Source organism: Epinephelus fuscoguttatus, linkage group LG17, assembly GCF_011397635.1.
Source record: "Epinephelus fuscoguttatus linkage group LG17, E.fuscoguttatus.final_Chr_v1".
NCBI classification, from domain to species: Eukaryota; Metazoa; Chordata; class Actinopteri; order Perciformes; family Serranidae; genus Epinephelus; species Epinephelus fuscoguttatus.
Window position 1 is genome coordinate 35,072,015 of NC_064768.1, and position 24,167 is coordinate 35,096,181.

Below are 24,167 nucleotides of genomic sequence, written 5' to 3' on the forward strand. Positions count from 1 at the left end.
CCTACACCACACAATGACCCCTGCGGTTCAGTTTTTCAACCTCTCAGCCCTCACCTGGCCCCCAGCGGCTTTACATTCAGCTGCTGATGTTTCCCTTTGGTACTCAACACACCTACAATCAGTTCATCCTGGTGTCTATTTCAGTCCTCCGGTTTATGTATGCGCCTGTTTTTGTGCTTGTATAACCCAAACCCTCATGCCTCTCCCCTCATGCAGCCTGTCTGGGACTATTAGGGGCTACAAGAAGAGGGAAATGTAATAACCAGTGAGCCCTGGTGCCCTGTCAGCACGGCTCAGCCTCGAGAGAGGCCTGCCCATCACGGACAGCATCCGTGACGGTGCAGATTACACCGTACACTGCAATAAGCCTGACACATGGAGAAGTCAGAGATTACAGCAGACTATTTCTACCATCTATTATTGCAGCTGTAACCCTCATCTCCAGTTTCAGCCCGTGGTGGAGTGAGCACACAGCGCCCTCTGGTGGTGAAACACTGACACGACCACTCACAATTGTTATTTTTCTGTTTTAATCTGATATTAAAACACATTACAAAGTCAGTATGCAAATACCCTCATTGTTAAATTAAATTATTGGAAATGCACACGTCTTGAACATGTCTTTGATGATGTGAGCTACAGCCAAGAGCATAAATTAATCCATGTTTGCACCTTAAACAGAGTTTGGAAACTAATAAATATGAACCTACAAGTGTAAAATACAGGCATACCAAGTTTGACATTAAGTATATATATGTCTTTGTATATCCACTTAAACAATCAGCCCAGTAGCTCACACTATCTATCATACTGAGATAAAGCCATAGGTGATCACAATAAAGAAAATAAATGGAGTTTGTGGATAAAATCAGGCAGTAAGAAACCACTGAGAGAATAAGTGCATAAGCAATGCAGTTCCAGTGAGAGGAGTTCAGTCTGTTTCCGTTTAACTATGCACATAAGAAACACTCTGCCACACGCTGTGGCCAAATTCTAAAGAAATGCTTACAGAGCAGGCATCGTTGCAAACATCTTCCTGTTGTCCCACAAGGACGTCACACAGTGCAAAAACAATACAGCTTGGATGCGATACTACCACACACAGACAGTGCAAAATTCATCCCTGCCTCGAGTGACACCAACACTGTTACTGGTAACAAGTCTGATCAGCAGCGGGAGGCCGTGACTTGCAGCCTGCCGCTGCTGAGTCAGTGTCAGAGGATGTGAACTGACAAAAACATCAGCACCATTAAAGCCCTGCATGTAGACTTTACAGTTACATTACAGTGCATTATCTTGTCCTCGGGTTGCTCATGGAGGCTTCAAGGATAATTCCAGATGATTACAATTCGGGTGTTTTTGTAGTTTTGGCCATTGCTTCTGTTGGGTTTGATGACACTGAATGGACCAAGGTCATAGCTGAGATTTGAGATAACAGTGACGTCTCTTCAATAACGTATACATTCTGTATACACAAACCTACTTGTGGCAAGACATGAACGCACCAAGGTGAGGTTTTGCAGTCACGGCCAAACAAGCTTTTGTGCACCACATCCATTGCCTTGGAAGGAGAGGATTGCTGGATTCACATTACAACGTTTCCTACAGAGAAAAGTAGAATACTTTAGCGTCCCCACCCCAAAGCAGGGACTTCACTACCTTTATACATGTCTAAAAAATAAGCAAAATACCAATCCAAGTTTCTCTCTTTCACCGAGCTAAGACTTTCGCTTAATCCCCTTGTTAACCCATCGTAAAACACACTTCATTCAAACTCGACAGAAACAAAATAAATCCCCGCTGTGTCTCTGCCTCTCAGTTTACGCTGAGCAGTGGCGCTCACTTCTTCTTTGAAGGCAACTACAGTGATGTTACATCACATTTCAAGAATGTGGAATTAATGGCAACTAAATAACTGATTACTTGAATTTCAAAACTAACATGTTACCTCCGAACACTGCCAGTTATAAATACATCTACTCCCTGTACAAAGATGTCAGTACAGTCTGGTTTTAGTCCTTTGCACAGTGACATATCTCCAACCTCCTGGGTTCTAAATGATATTACACGAGCCTTGGATAGCAAAATGTCCCGTATTGGTTTTGATTCAGCTGCCTAAGGTTTGAAAACTACCTCTCTGACAGACTACAATGTGTAAAGATGGATGATGTCCATTCCAGTTGTAATATTACTAAAGGTGTTCCACAGGGCTCAGTGTTAGGGCCAATATTGTTTTCAATTTACATAAATGATATTAACCCACCCCTCCCCCCAAATCATGTAAATTTCATCTGTATGTGGATGACACAGTTTTATATTGCTTATATTATATTACATCTGCTCAATCAGCCAGTGAACGTCTACAATCGTCTTTTGATTTGCTTCAACTTCAGTTACATATCCTAAGTTAGTACTTCACTCAGATGTAACCAAATGGATGCTGTTCACCAAGGCTTCTCACACTGGATCTTTCAATATTCATTCTGTTTTCCTTTTGTACACAGGAAGAGAATTGTAGAATCTGTATTTTTGTCTGTTTTGGATTATGGGGATGTTATACACGGAAAAGCTGCTGCCTCTACACTGAAATCACTGGATGTTGTCTGCCACTCAGCCCTAAGGTTCTTAACAGGTGATCCTTACAGCACCCACCACTGACACCTTTACCGAAAGGTTGGCTGTGAGGCAGGAAAAGCATTTGTTCATTTATAAAGCTATGATACAGATGCTTCCACCCTATATTTCATCAGTCTTAACTCTGTCATCACATACTGTTGGTCCTCGTTCACAGAATAGGTTGCTTCACATTCCCTTAATCAGAACTAGGTCATTCTCTTACAGTGCACCTTATACGTGGAATAATCTGCAAAAGACTTAGAACTTGGACACTCTGCTACACTTACGGCTGTTTAAGTGCCTTATTTCTGATCTTGTTTTAATTGAGTGTGCATGCTTTTAATTATACATCTACACCTTAGCATAGTTATCACCCTGTAGCTCTACTTTTACCGCTCATTTATAGTTATTGTTGTTGCTTTGATGATTTCATTTCTGTTTTAACTGATATGATTGTTTTAATGTCTGAGTTCATGCTCGACATCATTGAAAATTAGGGGTCTCCCTCAATTGATTATATAAAGGTTTGAATGAATGAATGAATACCTTTTAGGGCTGGGTATTGCTACTAGATACCTTTAAAGTATCGACTAAAATAAACCAGTACCTGCATTCAGTTGTTTGTGTACCTAGATACAGAAAAAAATGACTATTTGTATGGTTGTGTTGGCAGCCAATCACTGGGAGCATTCTTCAATTTACTGCAACATGTGATTGGTCCATGACCGTAACAGCTACAGTCCATACAGTCTGTGGTGTGGTGAAGTCGTGTGTCTTTGATGGAGATGGCAGTTCAGCGTGCTAAGATGCACCAAAACATTTAAAAGTATGGCGTCACTGCATGCTTGTGGCATCTGGTGGCGCTTTATGCAAATGAGTTCTTCCAATTCACGATGGGTATTGGATTTAGCAGAAAAAAAACTGTATCTACTGAAGTACTCTACTGGGATCTGTATCACATTACAGGTACCATTATTGGTGCTGGTATTGTCATTTTTAAACAATACCCAGCCCTGATTCCTTTGATCAATTAAAAGGCAGCAGTCGGCCAAAACTGCAGTCCAACCAGCGAGTGTGACACTTTACGGCCCTGCTGATGTGTGCATGTTGTCACCATGACAACTAACAATTACAGTTCAGTTTCAATTTCAAGTTCAGGTAGTTCAAAGTCCTTTCTATTCATTCTATTTCTATGAGTCAGACTGACAACAGTTCAGACAGATTGATTTAACCAGGCGTTCTCAATGTTTCTGCACTACAGATGAATGTTGTATTGACAACTATCTACTGAACCACTATTTTGAGCAAAAAGAAGGTCAGACTTCATGTTTGTTTACGTCGTTTATACTCTCAAACTCTGAATGTGTTTTCAGCTAGTTGGCAATATGAGCACAACATCTGCAGATTTAAGCAGACTGAGCTAAATAGGTGATGACTGACATTTTTAAGCTCAAAGTCAGTGTCCTTGAGTTTCAAGGTCATCGTTGCAAAAAAAGCTTGAAAAGTTAAATATTTATTATTCAGCTCTTTTTGCCAAATCATATTGTTTCCTCCTGGTTCAGACGTTCAGGTATGGATAGGAAGCCCACGTTTTGGGAAACTGATTTGCCCCTTTTATTTGGAGATGTAACTGTAAAGTGAGCACACCCAAAATGGTGGTAATAATTCAGCTTTGCACAGGAAGACTGTGATCACACAACAGATGTTTTCACTTCCCTTAGGTCTGGCTAACCCGCAGACTTGTTAAAAGTCTGTCTGACTGACTCAGATACTGACACATTCTCACCTCTCAGTATTTAACTCGACGGGCACAGTGTTATTATTCCCAACAGAAATGATGGCCAAAACTACAAATATCTGACCCACCAATTGTAATGAACTGGAATCACACTTTAAATACAAATCAAACAGAAGCACACAGTATATTCTTTGTTGTGATGCCTCTTTGTTTCAATAAAAAAATCAACAAGTTGAGAGGAGCATGTACACACACCAAAAAAGGAAAAATGGCTACTCCCTAGAGCTTGGTCTTAGGCCAAGGCAATTTGTGGATTTGGAAATTCTGTGTATTTACAGTTTCACAAGTCTGTGATCGTACGAGTCCATACCTGCTCTGCTGGATAAAATAGGAGGTTTGTCTCATTTGACCTTGTTTTCTTCCTGAGTATGTTCTCCTATAACCACTATCTGTACACCTGACAACTGTCCGCTGGCATCCAGCTGCAGCCCCTGAACCTCTTCAGTCTGTGCCTCCTGCATTTGGCACTGCGTCTCCTCCTCCGCTGCAGCCATCGTCACCTCCATCCCGCTCTGGACCATCATGGTAGCACCATCTCTGCCCGACTCCCCGGTCAGCTGCAGCTCCATCACTCCCACCGCCTGCTCCATCGGAGCTGGGTTGATCTCGATGACCGTGTGCTCCTGGCCGGCCTCCACCTCGCCCTGCATTACCTCCTGCTGCACCACCATAGTGCCGTCCACCACCTGGCCTTCTATGGGCACCACCTCTGCGCCGCCAGCCTGCTGGCTCAGGTGCAGCAGCTCTACGGGGCTCACCACCGTGCCCAACTGGCTGGAGTCTTGCATGGTGGTGGTGCCCACCAGCGTGAGGCCAGAGGACGGGTGCAAGGTGATGGTGTCTGCCTTTCCGTCTCCAGTCACCATGTAGCGGGTGAAGACCTGCGAGCCTGCGGGCAGCAGGGTAACTGTGTTGGAGGATTGGGCCAGGGAGGCGATGGGCAGGCCTGCCACCGTGAATGGCTGACCCACAGAGGACAACGAGATGGGGGAAAGAACAGTGAACTGCTGGGGCTGCAGGGTGGCCTGCTGGTTGATGGGGGAGGTCAGGAGGGTGGTGGTGGAGGCGGGCCTCTGGAGACGAGGCCGCTTGGTCTGGCGCTTGGTGGGAGTTTTGTTTTTGGCAGGCTGCGGGCAGGAAAAGAGAGCTCGAACCTGCTGCTGCTTCCTGTGTTCTTCCAACTGAACCTCCAGGTCTGCACAGAACACACAACACAGAACTGGAGTTATTTTGTTCTACAGTTTTTTCTCAGTTTTTCTTTTTGCACAGCCTAATGTTGATATTTAATATTAATATTTATTTGAGATGGCAACAAATGTCAAGTCCAATCTAAAAACTATATACACCACTGACTTATTTAAAATCTCATCTGTCCTTTTTCATATTTAATTTTTAAACAATGTGAATTTAAAAATAACAAACTCACACAAACACCAGGCTTTGCAGTCGCCGCACACAGCCACTGCTTTGGGCTTGTGTCCTATAATTAAGTTCCAAGAGATCTGCATCTTAACATTTTTCATACTTTTAAGAGTCTTTTCAGGTCATTTGCTTTTTGAACAGTGTTGGAGAAGCCGCTTTGGAAGCACAGCTTTGCAATCTACTAATTACTTCAGCTGAATTACTGCATTAGCAAGGTAACTTCTAAAATAGCATGCAACAACTTCCCTAATATTTGTTTATAAATTATAATAATCAATACGTGTGGTCACAGGGAGTTCATTTACAGTAGAGATGCGGTGGTAAAATAGAAATAAAAAACAAATATAAATTCCTTTCCTTTTATGGCTTCAAATTGTTTGTAGTTTCAGTCGTCAATGACGCAAAACAATGGAAAAAAGGTAATTTAACCACTTGAATTACAATGCAAATATGAATGTAGCTCAACTACCAGCAATTTTTGGATAATTTAGACTAACTTGGAGTTTGTGAGATTTTGCAGGATTGTTTCTTGCTAAATTGCTCATTGCCTTTGTTCCCATTTTTCCAAAGAAATCAAACCATTTACTCAGGTTTCAAAGGTTTAAATGTTTGTGAGATGCATCTTAACGCAGCAGAAAAAAATTGATGTCGATCCAGGTTTCAAAGGGTTTATTAGTTTCCTGCCAATCCAAGGCAATGCACCAGATTTTTTAGTTCCACAACAAGAAGCATCTGAAATGCTTCTATTAATTTAATTTGTACTTAAATGTTATCATCTTCATTTCCTGCTTCAGAGGCCGTGATATTTAACAGTTTGGCACCATTTACTCACCAAGGAAAAGGACCTAATATGGAACACGACTCTCACCTTATATCTGTGATTAATATTCATTAGTCTCATTAGTGTTGACAGGAGGTGGTGGCAGCAAAGTGTTGATGAGTGCCGGACCATCAGAGGTGAAACATCTATGTTTAGTGGATTTTTCCTCTTAATCATTTTTATTCCAAGTGGCAAAGAAAAAAGAATAATCCAGGCTGGTAAACAGATCAGTTTGTTCACCTCATGGTGGCACTGGAGAGAAAAAGTCAGGAGATGATAAAATTCATCCTCCTGTGGGACCATGAATGCCTGTACAAAAAGTCCGGTAATCCATTCTGTAGTTGTAGTTTAATCTGAATTAAAGCGGTGGACTGGCACACTGACACTGCCGTCCCTTGAGTCACGCTGCTAGCATGGCTAAAATGCAGATTTCATCTACAAAATGAGCACCTTATAGATTTACTACACATCTATGACTGAACAAGAACATAAACACAGTGGGTCAATTGACAGGGTATATGCAGGAATCCTGAGGTTAATTTCAATACCTTTTAAAGACTTTTTTAAGACCTTCCAAAAAACCTGAAGACCTCATCACCACTTCAAGCTGTCATTAGCAGCAACGCATCTTTAACTTACTAAACAGTTGTAGTTTGCTATTAAATCTATGGAGCACAAACATACAACAGTACTCAGACAAGATGAGAAGGATTTTTTTATTGTTTTTTGTTCCTCTATTTGGCGCCTGGAGGTGCGCCGTCGCGTGATGTCACACAGGTACATGCACGGCCCTGAGTGGCAGTCCGAGTATGCCTACCTACACATTGTTGTTTGTAATAGTCACGAGGAGGAAAACAAATTATATATTCATGGATACTTTTTGTCAAAGCTTGAATGCCAAGAAAATTTTATACTTAATAAAATCATGATTAAGACTTTTTAATACTTTTAAAGGGCCTTAATTTTCCGACATTTGATTTATCAACTTTTAATACTTTTTAAGACCCCGCGGACACCCTGATTGAACACCCTGATAAACACTGATGCTGGTGTTTTCCTGTAAAAAGTAAAATGAAAATCAGTCATATAATAATCTCCTGTTTTTCTAGTTATAAATATGTAAAAAAAACCATTGTGTTTCTGTTCTACCTATGACAGCCACCAAGTGTCCGAACACCCGAGGTCTCTAGTTTGTGGTTGTAAAGTCTCATGAGGCTGTGATTATCCAAGAGGTCACAACAGGTCATTTTATACATTGAGGCCCGTCTGACAAAACTTGTCCCACTAAAAATGAAATGGCGACTGTGGGGGCTAACGTCATCACACACCGATAAAGTTGAACTCATTGAATCCACGAGAGTTCCAGGTTTCCAGTCATATCATTTAAGTAATTCCAAGACTGTTTAGGGACTCTAGTATGCAGAAATATTCAAATACAACAGGCAAAAACTGCATGTATTTTGCCCTGAACTGCACGAGACTAGCCCACAGTGTGTATGTCAGTAGAAGGGAGACTCATGGGTAACAATAGAATCAATTTTCATTCAGATATCGGCCATTCTGGATGTCACTAACTCGGCTTCGTCTCCGGAGCCTTTGTGCTCCACTGTCTCTCAGGTTAACTCATATCACAGCGGTGCCTGGACAGCGTGACGTGTGTGGTTGTGCTGCTGCCGTGGTCCTGCCAGATGCCTCCTCCTGCTGCTGCCATCATTAGTCATTAGTCATACTTCTACTGTTATTATACACATATGATTATTGTCACACATGTATACTTACTTAATATATACTTTCAACATATTGTACCACAGTAGCCAGAACTATAACGATAATATTGTTTCATCTTTCATATCTTTCAATAATGTTGTTGTAAGCTACTGTCATTACCGTCTGTCTTGCATCTCTCTCTCTCTCTTTCTCTCTCTCTCTCTCTCTCTCTCTTTCTGTCTCATTGTGTCATACGGATTACTGTTAATTTATCATGTTGATCTGTTCTGTACGACATCTATTGCACATCTGTCCGTCCTGGAAGAGGGATCCCTCCTCAGTTGCTCTTCCTGAGGTTTCTACCGTTTTTTTTCCCCGTTAAAGGGTTTTTTGGGGAGTTTTTCCTGATCAGCTGTGAGGGTCCTAAGGACAGAGGGATGTCGTATGCTGTAAAGCCCTGTGAGGCAAATTGTGATTTGTGATATTGGGCTTTATAAATAAAATTGATTGATTGATTGATATCTTGAAGTGAGAGGTCAAGGGACCCTAAGTCAAATTTTCCCTTGCCAAAATGTTGCCTAACTTTGCATTACTTAGCCCCATTCCCAAGAAGCTGTGCCAGCTTGTTAGGTAACAATTGGTCAGGACCTCTAGTTTCATATGATACTGGTGTCTTCATTCTGGCTTTAAAATTCAGCCCGCTACACCCTCTGAGAGACAGTGACGTGGGCCGAGGATGCCTGTGTCCCCACAGAGTCACAGAGGTTAAGAGAATCAGTGTGGCAGCTGCTGAAGTGGAACCTTGTTTTTGTTCTGTACTCACTGTTGAGTGTGCTGAGGATTTGCTCCTGGCTGGGATCTGTCTGCTGCCTCCTCCTCTCCACCGTCTTCTTGACCGAGTCGAGCAGGCCGAACACTTGGGCGAGGTTACTGAGCACCGCCACCTCTACCAGACAGGAATCTGGGATCAGTGCGGCAATCAATCAAAGGGTCACTTGGTCAGTCAGAAAGGAGGAACAAATTCAGCTGTTGTAAACAATCAGTCATTATTGTTACATGAACCAACGGCAGCCTTTCTAAAAGCTTTCTGGTGTTGGTCTTTCATCCATCGGCTTCCAACAGCAGGTGAATTTGTTCTTTCTTTCCATTTGTTTTACATTCATGCACCTTCGAGTGAGCCTTAAATCCTACACATGGCCTGTTTGGATGATGCTTTCCCCGCAGCCTGTACACATTAGCGTTGTTCCGTACCTGTGTCCTGCAAGGCTGCTGGCTCCCTGCGCTGCTGCACGCCGTTCAGCAGCTCCAGCAGCTCTGTGCTGATGTTGGTCACCACTTCACCCAGCAAACCCACATCAGCAATGCCCTTCCAGAAGTTCAGTGTGTCCTCTGTGGACAAAGACAATACACGCAAGTCTCAGTCACTGGTGTGCTCTGTGTTTATGTGTGTATGACCTACAAATGAACTGTCTGTGTTGGGTTGTGTGCTCTCTGTGACCTGAGATCTCATTCGATTCCTTCTTGTCCACAGCCTCCAGTGAGCTCGAAATCCAGTCCATCTTCCCGCTCAGAACCTCGGCTCTGTCCTCGCTTGCTGTTCCGCCATTACCCAGAGCCACCTGAGCTGCAATTCACACAGGAGAACCAGCATTATGCTTGTAATGCACTGCTGTGAAGACCTAAGATCATGTGAATGTGGTTGCTTGGTATATTTGCAGCAAATGTTTGGCAGCTGATTGTAAGTCTTGAATATCAGAGCTTCTTTGAGAACAGTCGATGCTACCTTGGACTACAACACTGAGACAATGAAAGTTTCAGCGTCGAAAGGAGAAATTGGTATGTGGAATCTTGTGTTTGATTATTAATCTTAATCATTTGATATGAGTTTTGGGGTTAAATATAAAGCGGTTTAACTGAGGAATGAAACAACAATTTGTGTTTTTCCCTTTACGTTTCGTAGCGGTGAAAACTAGCTATCCAGGCTAATTCTCCAACTAATTTAAATGAATATTTTTCTATGACAGTGTAGGACTGTGTTTATTCTTGTGTCTGGCACCCAACTTATACTTCAACTGGGGAAAAATCTACGCTACCCAGCTGTTTATGCTGGCATCATGTTGGCTAAAATGTTGGTGACATACCAAGAACAGCAAAATCATCATGGTCATGTCCATACATTGAGCGATAAGTCGATAACATAAATTATTGTGACATTATTGCCTCTGTCTCCACATCCAGTGATGCCTGCTTATACTGTGGTCATTGAGAACTCCTTTCTGTTTGGCTGACAGGTGTCTGTAGTACAGCTACACACCTATGACACAGCTCTTAATTAAAGAGCCACTCCTAAACTCATAAGGACAGCAGCAGTGAAGCACACTGTAGCTAAAGAGCTCTGAAAATTTAATTCTTTTTAATTCTGTTTGAAATTTGCATGAATCTGGATGCAAATAGCTTTCTGTTGGCGTGTTCCTTACCCCTGTGTATGTACACTGCAATCATGAAAAGTGCGCCTTGTCAGTTGTCATTGCTTGTGTGGCGTTAACAGTATTGTGATACAAAGCTAGCTTAGAGGTAAAGCTACACTTCGAGGAAGACTGCAGGGGTGCAGGTCACTGTAATCAATGTGTCAAAAGAATTTCATGCAGGGAAGGAAATCTGTCTAACACAATGAAGCATTTCCTCCAGCTGGTCCCCAGTCGTAGTCATAATGCCACAGAATCAGCGCATGCTTGCATGACAGAATGTGAAACAGCAAACATACAACTTGTACATGGAGAATATTTTTATCTTCCTTATCACTGTTACTTTACCGGTGTGTTCTCACCTTGAGAGGATGTGGGTGTGGTAAGCCCGGAGCCATCTGGAGGGAACCGTGTGTTGTTGATTAAGAGGTCAAACTTTGTGCTGCGACATGTGTTGGTGCACAGTGTGCTGTGCTGGTAGAAGTCGAGCTGACCTGAATCCATCATTTTTCTGAGGAGCAGAAATTAGAAAGGGTATCACACAGTTAGTAAATGGAAGAGTTTCATTTGATTGGCCACCACTGCCCGAATATCTACATCCTTTAGAACTGACAGCCCAAGTTTGATTGCTGTCTGAGCTGCCTGACTTCATGCATGTGCATTTTGTGGCTGGTTGTGTAGTGCTTCTCCAACACAATGCTTGTTCTGCTTGTTTGGATGTTATAATTGTAAAGGCAGCAGCTGATTAATGTGCAGGGCGTGGCTACACAAATAGCCTGAGTAGGAGGAATACTCAAAGTAGACAAAAGAATATAAATAGTGCACACAAGCATCCCAAAATGCAAGTAGTGCTGTATATTCCTAAATGAAGAAAATATGTATTCTTAAAGCTGCATGGATAACAAGACACATCTCATCACCATAAACCTAAACAAGTAGCAGCAACAGAGAAATTGTATGGTCAACATTAGCAAACAGTTGCTTATGAACCCATCCAACAAACACAGGGTCATGGTTTTGGCCGCCTGATTCCTTTCAGCTCTGTTTTTGGTCTCCACCAACTCCCGAGGGAGATATCTGTCTCTATAGCTGCTAAATGTTCCACTATGTTCACCAGCTCCTCACTAACTGTGTACAGTGGGTTTTTAGAGCTTTTTAGCTGAAATCAGCTGCCAGCTGCAGAGAGAATCAAGCTTGATAACAGTGAAGTTTGCTTTGGTTTTCTGGCCCACAGTGAGCTAAACTAGGTTATTAAGCTTTGCTGAGCTGCAGGGAACTACAGAGTCGATGATAATTCTCTGCGGGTTCATCACTACAAGCAATGCTTGAAACTGGCGATTAGTGCAGCTTTAAAAGGGAACAGCACCTAAATTGCAAAATGTTATTTCCACGGCCTGGGAAAGCTCAGTCAATATTTGTGACCATGAGCTGTTTTGCTGCCTCTCACAGCAGCTGGAGTCTGAGAAACAATAACTTCATTCACTGGGCTGACTGCCGGCAACTTTTAAGGTGGAACATTAACTTGTAATGTTACTCAATGCATGAGGTGACAGCGTGAATTCATAAGCACACGTTAAATTTCACTGTGACAACTTTGACCATTATTTTAGTATTTATAATGACAGAGACTTTAGTAATGAGTGGATCTTCAAGCATTTATATATATTAATTTCAACCTGATTATGTGAACAGCATATATTTGGATTTGGGGGAAAGTTGTTCATATGTACTTACATTTTTGGACTGTCTTAGACCAGAGGAATAACATTTATACATTTTGAAAAATAGGTGTAGTTCCCCTTTAAAACTTGAGAGAAACTAATTAGGACAACTGAAGTACAAGTTCACCACAGTGTCTTTAATAGCTCCATTTCCATTTTATAATATTCTGTTTAATAAAATATACAGCAGTTACAATATTTGATGCATCCCTGATATTATACTTTTTTCAGAATACTCCACACACAGTATATTAAACATCAGTCAAAGAGACAGGAGGTTTAATGAAAAGCCAAGAGTCATTATCCTCATCTCATTTACAGCTCACGAGTGATGGAATAACGTCTAGTTAGTTCACAGCTACACGGAACATTTTTATCTTGTCAATCGTTTTGGATATTTAAGACGTATGAGTCACATCTCTGCCCGTTACATCAGCGGCAATAAATATGTAAGAGTTTGCCTGCAGACTGTGATTAATTGTAATGCTGTGTAGTGCAACCAACCAGCACTCAGAATATTTAAATATGGCTTCCGGCTGACTAATCCAAATATAAATCTCCTCACCTTAGCATGACTCCACCCATCCTGATGGCTCTCTTCCAGTCTTTCAGAGTGGCTTTTCCAGAAATGTGCACAAACTGCTTCGGGCTGATCAGCTGGTCTTCATACTAACGGAGAGAGTATTAGTTAAGAAATCAAATTAAGTTCATTGAGTGCAATGTAGAGGTCGAGCAGAGATGATTACAGACAAGAAAAAAAAAAAAAAGCAAAATGACATGCTGTACTTTATACGTCGGATATTGCTTTGCTGATACTGAACGTTATGTTTTCAAATTGTGTTGCGTTTGCTGGGCTTTCTGGGTCACAGCAGCAATGCCCAAAGTCTTACTAAAACACAAACAACCAAAACCAAACCCAACACAAATGCTTTTGGTGTGTTTACGGTCATTACAAAGATACTCACATCTGCCGTTGTACCTCTGTGAATGTACATACTCTATGGGCACATTCACACCAGGATAGTCCTGGGGACTCGGTTCGATTGGGCGGGGAATACCGAAAAATTGCACACCTTCATTTGGTTTGGTTCACTTTCACACTGCACTTTTTAAAGTGGACCAAACCACCTGGACAACATCATGCAGTTACAACAGCTGCTCATTTGGGGACGGTGTTGCCGAAACCACCACTGACCAGGAAGAGGAAAACCCATCTGGAAATTCAATTCAATTCAATTTTATTTATAAAGCCCAATATCACAAATCACAATTTGCCTCACAGGACTTTACAGCATACGACATCCCTCTGTCCTTAGGACCCTCACAGCGGATAAGGAAAAACTCCCCAAAAAACCCTTTAACGGGGGAAAAAACAGTAGAAACCTCAGGAAGAGCAACTGAGGAGGGATCTCTCTTCCAGGATGGACAGACGTGCAATAGATGTCGTACAGATCAACATGATAAATTAACAGATAAATTAACAGTTGGAGGTCAGACTGAGTGTCAGTGAGAAGCAGCTGGAGGATCTGAAGACAGAAAACACAGGTAACAATCAGAGTTTAAATATAATTATATATGTAGAAATAAGCAACCATGAAATTGTCATAATGTGATAAAGTCTGAAGCAGAGTCAAAGTTTTTAGCTCAGAGAAAAAAAACATGTAGAGAATCTTCAGGCTGAAACTGTGGAGGATCCGCGATTGTTCCCTGGGGAACTCCTTTATAAATCCATCCCCTTCAGCTGGCCTGGTCACCACAAAAATACCAAACACCAAAATGCACCGCACTCTATGTCACTTCCTCTCTTTGATTCACTACACAGTCCGTTTGCATTTCCCACTGTAAGCGAACCACACCAGGGTTCCTGTGCAAGTGAACAGAGACCGCCAGTTTTTAGCGGACCAGAGTTCGCTCGTTTGGTCCGCACCAGAGTTCAAATGAGCGTTCACACCACTCCAAATGAACCGAACTATCCATTGAAGCGGACCAGGGTTCGTTTAAAGCACACCAAATAGCACCAGTGTGAATGCGTCCTTAACTAGGATGCTACTGTTTCTATGCAATCATGACACTTCTTACAATGAGGCTGGTGATAGAGGTGCTACTACTAGTAGATACTGGGCTGCTAAAACTGAGACCAAGAAAAACTTGAGTAAAGAAGCATGGTAATGTTTTGGTCCACCTGTTTAAAGCTGCGACTAACTTTCAGTCATATCTGCTAAAACTGTCACTATATCCACACAGTAACACACGAGACAGTCTGTGAAAATAATCATATTCCTCCACCTTGTGGTAGCAAATGCCATTAGAGGCTCTACAAGGAGAAGGAGGAACATGATTTTTCCACAGACCATCCATCTCGTGTACTACCATGTGGGTGCAGTGACAGTTAAGGCGAAAATGAAAATATTTTTTCTAAAACTTCCCAAATGTAGCTTTAAAGCTGAGCAAACTGATTTAGTTTATTCCTCAGCTGCTACAGTCTAATGTACAGTACTGTTTGCACTGCTGACAGCTGCCTAAATGATTTCTTACTGCTGTTTCAAAATGCTTTCGCGAGCCCTGGTGCTAAATATTTCATTTGGTTCAGAACATTTGTTGTGCTTAACTGCTCGTTACGGATTCAGCTTGACCAGCTGTGATTGATAAGAGTAAACACCTGTTTAACTCAACTCATTCATAACACTATGTTTGATAAGATTAGTAAAAAAACTTGTTTTAAAAAAAAGCTTTAAGTCCTAAAAAAGAACATTCATCATATTTAAGTGTTCAGGGCTTTCAACTTAATCACCTACTGTAAGCATATGCCCACTTATAGCTGTAATCAGCATAATGCTATTTGAAGTTTGTAGGTTTACAGTGAGAATAAATAAAAAGGCAGCTCAGTGTTGTTTTTCTGGGACACCAGAAGAAGTACGTGTTCATTTTCTGCTGAGTGACTACTGAATGACCTAGTTGCCATTTAGCTATGTACAGTATTGATTAGTAACAACCATTTGTAACAGTCTTTTTTGCCATCTATGAGTGTTTAATATTTGAGTCAATGTGTCCTGTGACACAATTGCTTTTGAAGACCAGTGGTGAAACCTAGCGATGGGCCATATAGCGATGATACTTGATGTATTGCAGCTTGTTCCACGTGGATATATGAAATGATTATATCAAAAACATCAAGTGTAAATTGTCACGTCATTTTTGTGAGCCATCAAGATGAGATTCGCTATGGTGTTTCGGTTTCCTCTCCTGTTGCTCTCTTCCTCTCACAGACACACAGAAAGATTCACAAACATGATACATCACGCACACTCCTCCGCCCATCCAGACCACTTCCCCCTGAGCAGCAGTGTGTCAGCAGGCGAAGCGTGTGTCTTTGTATTTGCAGCGCTTCAGACTGCTACTATGCAGTCACATTTTGCAACCATGGAGCACCACTGTGACTTGCTAATATTATTAATATATGGACTGAAGAGCTGTTAGTTTGTTTCCAGCTTTCAGTGAATTAATCATCATGTTTAACGTCACTGCAGTAAACGTTTACCTTAATGAGTTTGATGATAGTGTGAGCAGACGAAGCGTGCACCACCATTAAGTCTCATTTTGCAACCATGGAGCACCAGTGCAACATGTGAATACTATTAAAAGGGGAACTATTGTTTTTTTTCAACCTGGGCCCTATTTTCCGATCTACTTTTGTCTAAATGAATGATAGGATGTTCAATATGTGACATTTCTCCAGTATGAAGCTAGGGCTGACCTGCCTGCAGCCCGTGAGCGAGCGCTATATTAAATAATAGGGCACTCAGACAGTGTCAAACAACATCAAAATACATCCACTTAAAGTGCATTTTTTCACACAGATAGGCTCGGATTGTTAGTATAATTATCTAACAACATAACGGAAAGGAGAAATGAGCGTCTGTGTTTACCTTTAGCTGGATTCGGACATGTTCCTCTGCCTGTTGCTGCTCCCTCTCTCTCCTCGTCCGCTCTTCAGTTTCAATGAGCTCTGCGTCCGTGTACTCCATGTTCAAATAAATACGGGTGGTCATCAAATTCAAATGGCTCATACAGATCCAGTTGGTCAAAATCTGGTAAAAATTCGGACATATTTGTTGTGGCAAGTCAAAGCACTCACTCAGAGAGTGAAAGTCTGGCTCCGAAATCTCACGTCTCGTGAGATTTGAGTTGTTGCAGGAAGTTACCGCTGAACTGACCTTACAAATGCAAGGAGTTACTCTGTTTGGAGTAGTCATGGCTGAATTTTTACCTGATTTTGACCAACTGGAACCCAACAAGCCATTTGAATTTGATGACCGCCTTTATTTATTTGAACATGGAGTACATGGACACAGAACTCATAGAAACTGAAGAGTGGACGAGGAGAGAGAGGGAGCAGCAACAGGCAGAGGAACATGTCTGAATCCAGCTAAAGGTAAACGCAGACGCTCATTTCTCCTTTCCGTTATGTCGTCGGATAATTATACTAACAATCCGAGCCTATCTGTTAAAAAAAAAAAAAAAAAGCACTTTTAGTGGACGTATTTTGACGTTGTTTGACGCTGTCTGAGTGCCCTATTATTTAATATAGCATGCGCTCACAGGGTGCAGGCAGGTCAGCCCTAGCTTCATACTGGAGAAATGTCAAATATTGAACATCCTATCATTCATTTAGACAGAAGTAGATCGGAAAATAGGGCCCAGGTTGAAAAAAACAAAACAAAAACATAAACCTAAATCCTCATGTTTAACAGCAACGCCAAAACAGTACAGGAGTAAACAAGGAGTATTACTGTAAACAACAGTAATTTAACTATAATTTTTAAGCCATATCACCCAGCCCTTATGAAACCCTGCGGTTGCCATTTTGCTTCAATGTAGATTTAAAAACCATGATGAATACCAACCTTCACACATTTTACATTGATTCCTGGGCACACGAATTTCTTCACTAGCAACACAGCTTTACAGTCGCCGCAAGTTATGGGACAGCCAATTTCAACGTCATCTCCATCTGTTTGTTCTAAAACAGTGAAAAGATACACATGACATTTCAACGTGAGGAAAGCAGGGAAAACAAGCTTTTTGTAACGTAATGTGCACAATGTGAGCATGACTAAATCTTTCAAGTTGTCCAAATATTATTCTGACAATCTCTTACCTGGATGTGCTTCAACAGCCATGACAGCTGCATCTGTTTCAGCAGATTCATCTCTGAAAAGACAACAGTTGGCATTTTCACATTCCTTCTTCGTAGTACAGAGGACACTGTCTGTCTATCTTGTATCTCAGTATCTACACAGGAGCAGTACTCTTTACTACTACTGTAATCAACACCTAATCATGGCGGATCATCTTGAATCTTGAATTGTTCCGAAGTGACCTGAACTGTAGTTTGAGACTACATCCTAGCCTAGTCTCAGAGAGCCTGGGTTCAGTACCTACCCAGGGGTTATTGGCTGGAGCTGGAGGATGACCTGAGTCTTATTAGGGTCATCAGCGTCTCCTTCACCGTCAGCTTTCACCATTACCACCTCCCCCATGGACACCGTGACCTCGTCAGTGGTCGCCATCACACTCAGAGAAGACTACAGAGGGGGGCTGCTTTCATATAACAGCTATCCAGGAGTTTGTTCATCTGAAACACAAGACAAATACATAAAAAAACATTCCATGAAAGATGATATGTAGCCCATAAATATTTCTCTTGCTCTCATATAGTGTTAACGTTAGTAATGTCAAGACACTGAGATTAAAGGCAACTTTTGAACTGAGTTCAAGAAAGTTTTAAAGTCAAAGTTATTCGCAAAACAGCAACGTGTGCCAGTTGGATGTACTGCCAAATTCACAGAAACGACATTGAAGATGGTTTATGAAGTGAATTGAAAATTCCATTTAATCGTGCGACATCTGTGGCATCATATCGTGTGATCAGACTCCACATTTTAGTGTCCTTTAATTCTGACAATGCCAAGGCACAGCTGTGAAGTCATGATGCTGTTTAATCAGTTTGTCAGGTGGATGGATAGTCTTGAAAAGAGAGTGCTCATGAACACGAATGTTATCAAATCTGTGACCAAAATTTGAGAGAAATACTTCTATTGAGTGTATGAAAAAAAGTCTTAGATCTTTAACTTTAACTAAAAATGGGAGAAAAAACAGAAGTTTTTCTTTTAAGTTTCTGTTCGGGATGCACGATAGTATCAGCACGTCATCGGTATCAGCCGATATTGGCTTTTATTTGGCACATGAATGAATATTACATACACTGAAAAAGATTTGTATTTCATGTTTCCATCTGCCGGTGAGCCATCATGATAAGAGTATGGATGTATAATATAATGTCAATTCAACTACAGATGAGACTTGATGATCACTTAAATTGGGTGGGGGAAAAGTGAATATATCAATATCGGTATTGGTCAAAGAGTTGTGCATATCAGCATATCGGATATCAACAAAAAATCCTATATCGTGCATCCCTTATTTTTGTTCAGTATGGTTAACTGAACTTTTTAACGCAAGTGTAGACATAGCATGTTGTAACATACTGTAAAACTTCAATTAAAAGCCTCCTAGTCCCTCCGAGTATAACATTTTGACAAATAAAAACCTGTCTCAATTAGGCACCGGGAAGTTCTTCCAATGTATAAAACCAGGTTGTTGGCTGCCTCAAATATGTGTACATTCCTTGATTACCCTGTAATTTATTCATATTCCTTTAGTCTGTAAGGGTCCTCAGATCAAATTAATCAAAAGGGTTTTCATAAAAATTAATCCAGTTGTTGTGAGTATTGTTTTAACAGGGTAAAGTGGGGTTGTGTCGGTATGCTGGGTGCTGCAATCCCCGAGTGCTGTAACTCAATCTCTCTGATGTCTGTCGGAGCTAGATCAAATCAGTGACTCATAACATACATTATCAGTAGCCTCATTTTTTTTAATAAGTAACATTCATACCAATTCAAATAAACAACTGGATTGAGTTTTCCAATCTTTGCTGAGCAACAGTTTTGTGTGAAAGGAACTAAAGGCCTGTCCCAAATGTAGGCCTGTTGATTTCAAATAATAGCCTGGGCTATTAATCAGTCCCTCCAGAAAATCGCGATCTTGCAATCGCAATAATTAATGCAAATTCAATGAAAGTCCGCAAATATTGCAGGGGCTTGCAATTTTTAAAAAAGTCCTGCGATTTTTCCGCATTTTCCAGCCGACCGGAAGTCGTCGTGCATGCAACGTCATCAGATGTGCTAATGACATTGCAGTATGAAGAAACGCTCTGTACTGACATAAGAATTTGCTGTGTTTAAATGCATACAATATGTGTTGAATGACTAATGTTGTTAGGTTTACAGAAGATGTAGCTTACATGTTGTTTTACAGTCACATTGTCTGGTTTGAGAGCTACAATATTCATTCAGGATTTTTTGCAACATTATTGGAATCCATGCTTTGAAACTAATTAAATAAAACTAAAGAAGAGAACTATAAAAAACATTTGCAGCTATTTTTGTAATATTCAGTATGATTGTTATAGCAAGTGATTGCATGACTTATTTTTTTGGAGGAAGCAATTAAAAAAAACACTTTTTTTATCCTTTAGTCATTAGCCACAATTTTTGTCATTTACCGCAATTTCCCGCAAAAAAAAAAAAAAAAAATCACATAAAAAGGCCGCAATTTTCATCGCAATTTTTGACAAAATTGGCGCAAATGCAAGGGGTTTTTTTTGCTGCGAGATCATGGAGGGGCTGCCTAATTGAAAGTTAGGGCGGTTGTCAGCTGATTCACTCTCCCTACCATGAAGAAAAACAAACTTCATTTAGCAATTTGTCATTTTAATGTTGCTGAGAAAGTTAACCACTTGTACAACATGATTATGTTAAAATTCATGAATTGCTAAATATCAGTCTCACATGATGTGACTGTATATCTGCTAATTTAAACCAAACATGGAGCATTTTGTATTTTACAAATGGTTCAACCCCAAATTGATATGATATCGCGAGCACAGACTGTGTACTACTTTGGTTAATACAATATTATTTATTTTAAATGAACTATTTCGTGGTGTGCACACAGGGGTTGCAGTTATCACGAGAACACAATGACTGGTACATTACTATAAGCCGTGATTTGTCGGGTAGTTATCCACGCAAATTGAAACTGCACATGCACACGCACTTTTACAAAGTGTCAGGCAGTGCAGTGAGATGTAACGGTAACGTTAGTGAGCTTCACTCCGCGCATTGAGGCATAGAAACCGCAGCTTTGCGCGATTTTGGGAGATGCTAAGTGCGGTGCGGTGTAGCAGACCGCTCCCAGCCACACTTGAGGTAAACCATCCGTTTAGTCACACATTACAGACTCCTGTGCGTTAAAGTTAAGTGGGCTATCACGACCGCCGTGGGCAGCTGACTGCTTTTCGTCGCTGAGATGCACACAGCTCCTCAGACTCGGCTCGGCGGTAGCCATTATGGCTAACGCAAGGGCGTAACTTAACGTGTGGCGAACTGGACAATGTTGTCAACTATACGGTCCGAGACGGGTAAAGCTTTGCATTTACAGTGTGACGGTTACGTGCCGCTTGTCTCTGAACCGTACGTCCCTTCGTAACTCTGCATTTTAACTCTCCGCTCCCCCTCAAAATGACGTCTCCCTGTGCGGCGGCACGTACAGCAAACAACGGCACGGCGGCGGCGTTGCCCCTCCATTCTGTACGAGCCTGGCTGGCTGAACCCCATCCGCAATGTACCCGCACCCCCCGGCTCAAACTGCCGCTAGTGTCCTAACACCGGCCCGTATGTTACACACAAGTCTATTTCAGCCCACATAGTGAAAAAGTGCTTGTCCTTACCGTTTTATGGAGAGAAACGCAGCCCTAGATTGAGCAGAGCTGCGGCGCATGCGCACTCCGCTGATGAAGCTTGACTTCCTGCTGAACAGCGCTCGCCTTGTTATCACGCTCCTGTAAACCCTGACTAAACTCATCTGCAGCCAGTTTCACTCACTGCGACTAAAGTCACTTTATTATATGTTAGAAAGTGAAGGGTATTTAACGTGTGGCGACACCTTTGGTTTTTATAGGCTTCAGTTATTAAGTCAGATCTCGTGGATTGTGTCTAAGCTGCTTGTGTCCACTGTAATGTAGTGTTTGGATTGTTTGACATATGAATACTGAAACCTGGAGCAGCCTGGGTATTTAATAAAGTTTATTAGTGAATAGACTCGTTTTCAAAGGGGTCCTTCACAAACATACGTAGCTCTCATTGACCAACACACCCCCACATCATGCCCATAAGCCCACAACATCCTCACATAATAAAGGGATGGATATGCCACAAGACACACAGAGCATCAATATACCACCACCAACATTAACATTAACCATCAGGCACAGTAACATGATGTTTTTAGAAAGGATAATAACAGATTTTTAAAGAGGAGCAGTGAGCAAATTATTCCAATCAGAGGGAACTTTAAATCTGAATGTGCATCTGCCAATTTCTTTGTTATTTTTGGGAACTAACAAGTAAGGTTGCTGAGTGTGTCTAAGTGAGTATGAAGATAGGCCATATATGGTGTTAAGTACTGTTTTAAAAAATGAAAATGCACTGGAGCCAGTGGTAATGTCAAAGTTTCATACATTGAGCAGTGATGAGTTCAGAAGGGACACTTTAACATAAATCTACAGCGGTTATTGTAAATGACATTAAGAGGTTGAAGATAAGTTTCACAGGTATTCAGCACAGTCCAATATTGGCAGCAACAACCGTTCAGCAATTCTTTTGCTTGTGTGAAAGTTATAAAGCAATTTTTGGAATGATACAGTTGCACTAAATTGCAGTTGAATTTATTAATTATTGAGTCAATATGTTGTTTGAAAGAGAGCTTTTGATCAGTCCAGAGACCAAGGTGTTCAAAAGAGGTCACCTGTTCACCTGAGCAAAGTGGCTCGATATTTTTCAAAAACATGGAAAGAACACCATGAGCAACTCAGAAAAAAATGGTCCAAAAATTGCAAGAAATTTGTAAAAGGACAAAAATTAGTTAAAAAAAATAGAAATAAAGTAAACTGAAATAAAAAAAAATAAAATAAATATAAAAAGAAAAAGAAGAAACATTAAAAAAAAATTAATGACCTGGAAAAAGTGCTAGCTTTTTTATTTTTTCCCTATTTTTTTTTTTTTTTTTTAAATAACTTTCTGAATCTCTTAATTCTTTGCAATTTGTGGGACATTGCTCATTAAGTTGCTCACTGCCTTTTTCACGTGTTTGAAAGAAACTGCACCTATTTGCTCAGGGTTCAGAAGTTTAAAAGAGATAGACAATTCTGAAAAGTCACCAAGACTTGATCTACCAGAGAACAATCTGCAAGACTTGTTCTGTATCTTCAAAGCTCCTGCAAAAATCCCAAAGATTAATACATAAGCGTCACCCTGCAGCACGGTGTAACATTTAGGTTGTTGGATTAATTAAATTTGAGATGTGTCCTCATATTTTCAATACAGCTACGAACTACACCTCCCACCTTAGTTCTAAGTACAATCTAAATTGCTTCAATACAATTTGTTAGCTGCACAATACATACACTTAGGTCGGTTTGATGTTTTCTTTCACAGCAGGAGATGGGGCGCCAGGACGAGTGATCACTAGCAGCCCCTGGGTTAAAAAATTATGCTTCCGAAATCTCTTGATGGCGATTCCGCAAGAAGAGTGGTTAACCCCACCCCTCCTGTGCCAAGCATGGCAGAAGCCCTTTTTAACGATGGACGTGAACATCCCTCGCCCTCACCAGTGGCGACATGTTCCTCACTCAGAGGTTTGGCAAATATATGGGCCTCCATGTGTGACTGTTTTATGGTGTAGTGCAGAATCATCATACACTTTAATAAGTGCTATATGAACTATGTCGCCATTGGTCAGTTATTTTCGAAGATTGAGTATATTTGGTTGTGGAGGTTTGACTGTCGCAAAGCATGATGGGTAGAAAAGATGAGCATCCGCCTTGTGTTGTTGGCTCTTATTGGTTGTTGAGCGCAATTCAAGCTGCCGATGCGTTCAGGGAAAGTGGGGAAACCAATAAACTCCTAGAAAAGCGCTTTGACCGGCATTTCAGCTGCTCCTTCTCAATTAGCTTCACATAGCTGATCCACGCCAAAGATGATTGTAAAACAAAAACACATTAACCCTTTGAAACCTGAGCGAATTGGCGTGATTTCTTTAAAAAAAAACATGAGAGGAAGTCAATGAGCAATAAAAGAAGAAATTGCCCTAAAAAATTGCGAGAAATTATTCAAAAGAAAAAAAAACCTCACAACTAAAACATTAGTAAAAAAAAATGTAATGATAATAATTACAAGTATAGTTTTTTTCTACTTTTGCTTTCCCTAGTTTTTAATTTGTTTTTAAATACTTTTCTAAATCTGTTATTTTTTGCAGTTTGTGGGACATTGCTTTCCGAGTTGCCCATCACCCTTTTTCTCCATGTTTTTGAAAGAAATTGCACCAATTTGCTCAAGATTCAAAGGCTTACATGCAAAAGGTGTGTGAAAGCAGCTCAAGAAAAGTGATGCCGCTACAGGTTTCAAATGGTTAATAGAACATTTAATAACCATTCAAGT

At 41.0% G+C, this 24,167-nt stretch overlaps 1 protein-coding gene and 1 non-coding gene across 4 annotated transcripts; both read right to left on the minus strand.

Moving 5' to 3' along the window:
- Window positions 1-513: 513 nt before the first annotated feature.
- gmeb1 (glucocorticoid modulatory element binding protein 1) lies at window positions 514-23,276 on the minus strand. Of its 3 annotated transcripts, none has more exons than XM_049602755.1 (10): window positions 23,135-23,276; window positions 17,992-18,184; window positions 17,708-17,760; window positions 17,454-17,569; window positions 13,115-13,218; window positions 11,191-11,339; window positions 9,862-9,987; window positions 9,615-9,752; window positions 9,187-9,324; window positions 514-5,609 (listed from the first exon to the last, which is right to left on the minus strand). In XM_049602755.1, the coding sequence occupies exons 2-10, from the start codon at window positions 18,117-18,119 to the stop codon at window positions 4,756-4,758; spliced, it is 1,806 nt and encodes a 601-aa protein (XP_049458712.1). In that variant the 5' UTR covers window positions 18,120-18,184; window positions 23,135-23,276; the 3' UTR covers window positions 514-4,755. The 3 variants fall into 3 exon arrangements, with proteins under 3 accessions (XP_049458712.1, XP_049458714.1, XP_049458713.1); XM_049602757.1 differs by having other exon boundaries at window positions 9,187-9,309; window positions 23,135-23,275; XM_049602756.1 differs by lacking the exon at window positions 23,135-23,276 and adding an exon at window positions 21,401-21,453.
- Window positions 23,173-23,307, minus strand: LOC125905437 (U11 spliceosomal RNA). Its single transcript, XR_007451655.1, has one exon. It is a non-coding gene; the product is annotated as a U11 spliceosomal RNA (small nuclear RNA).
- Between the last annotated feature and the right edge of the window lie 860 nt (window positions 23,308-24,167).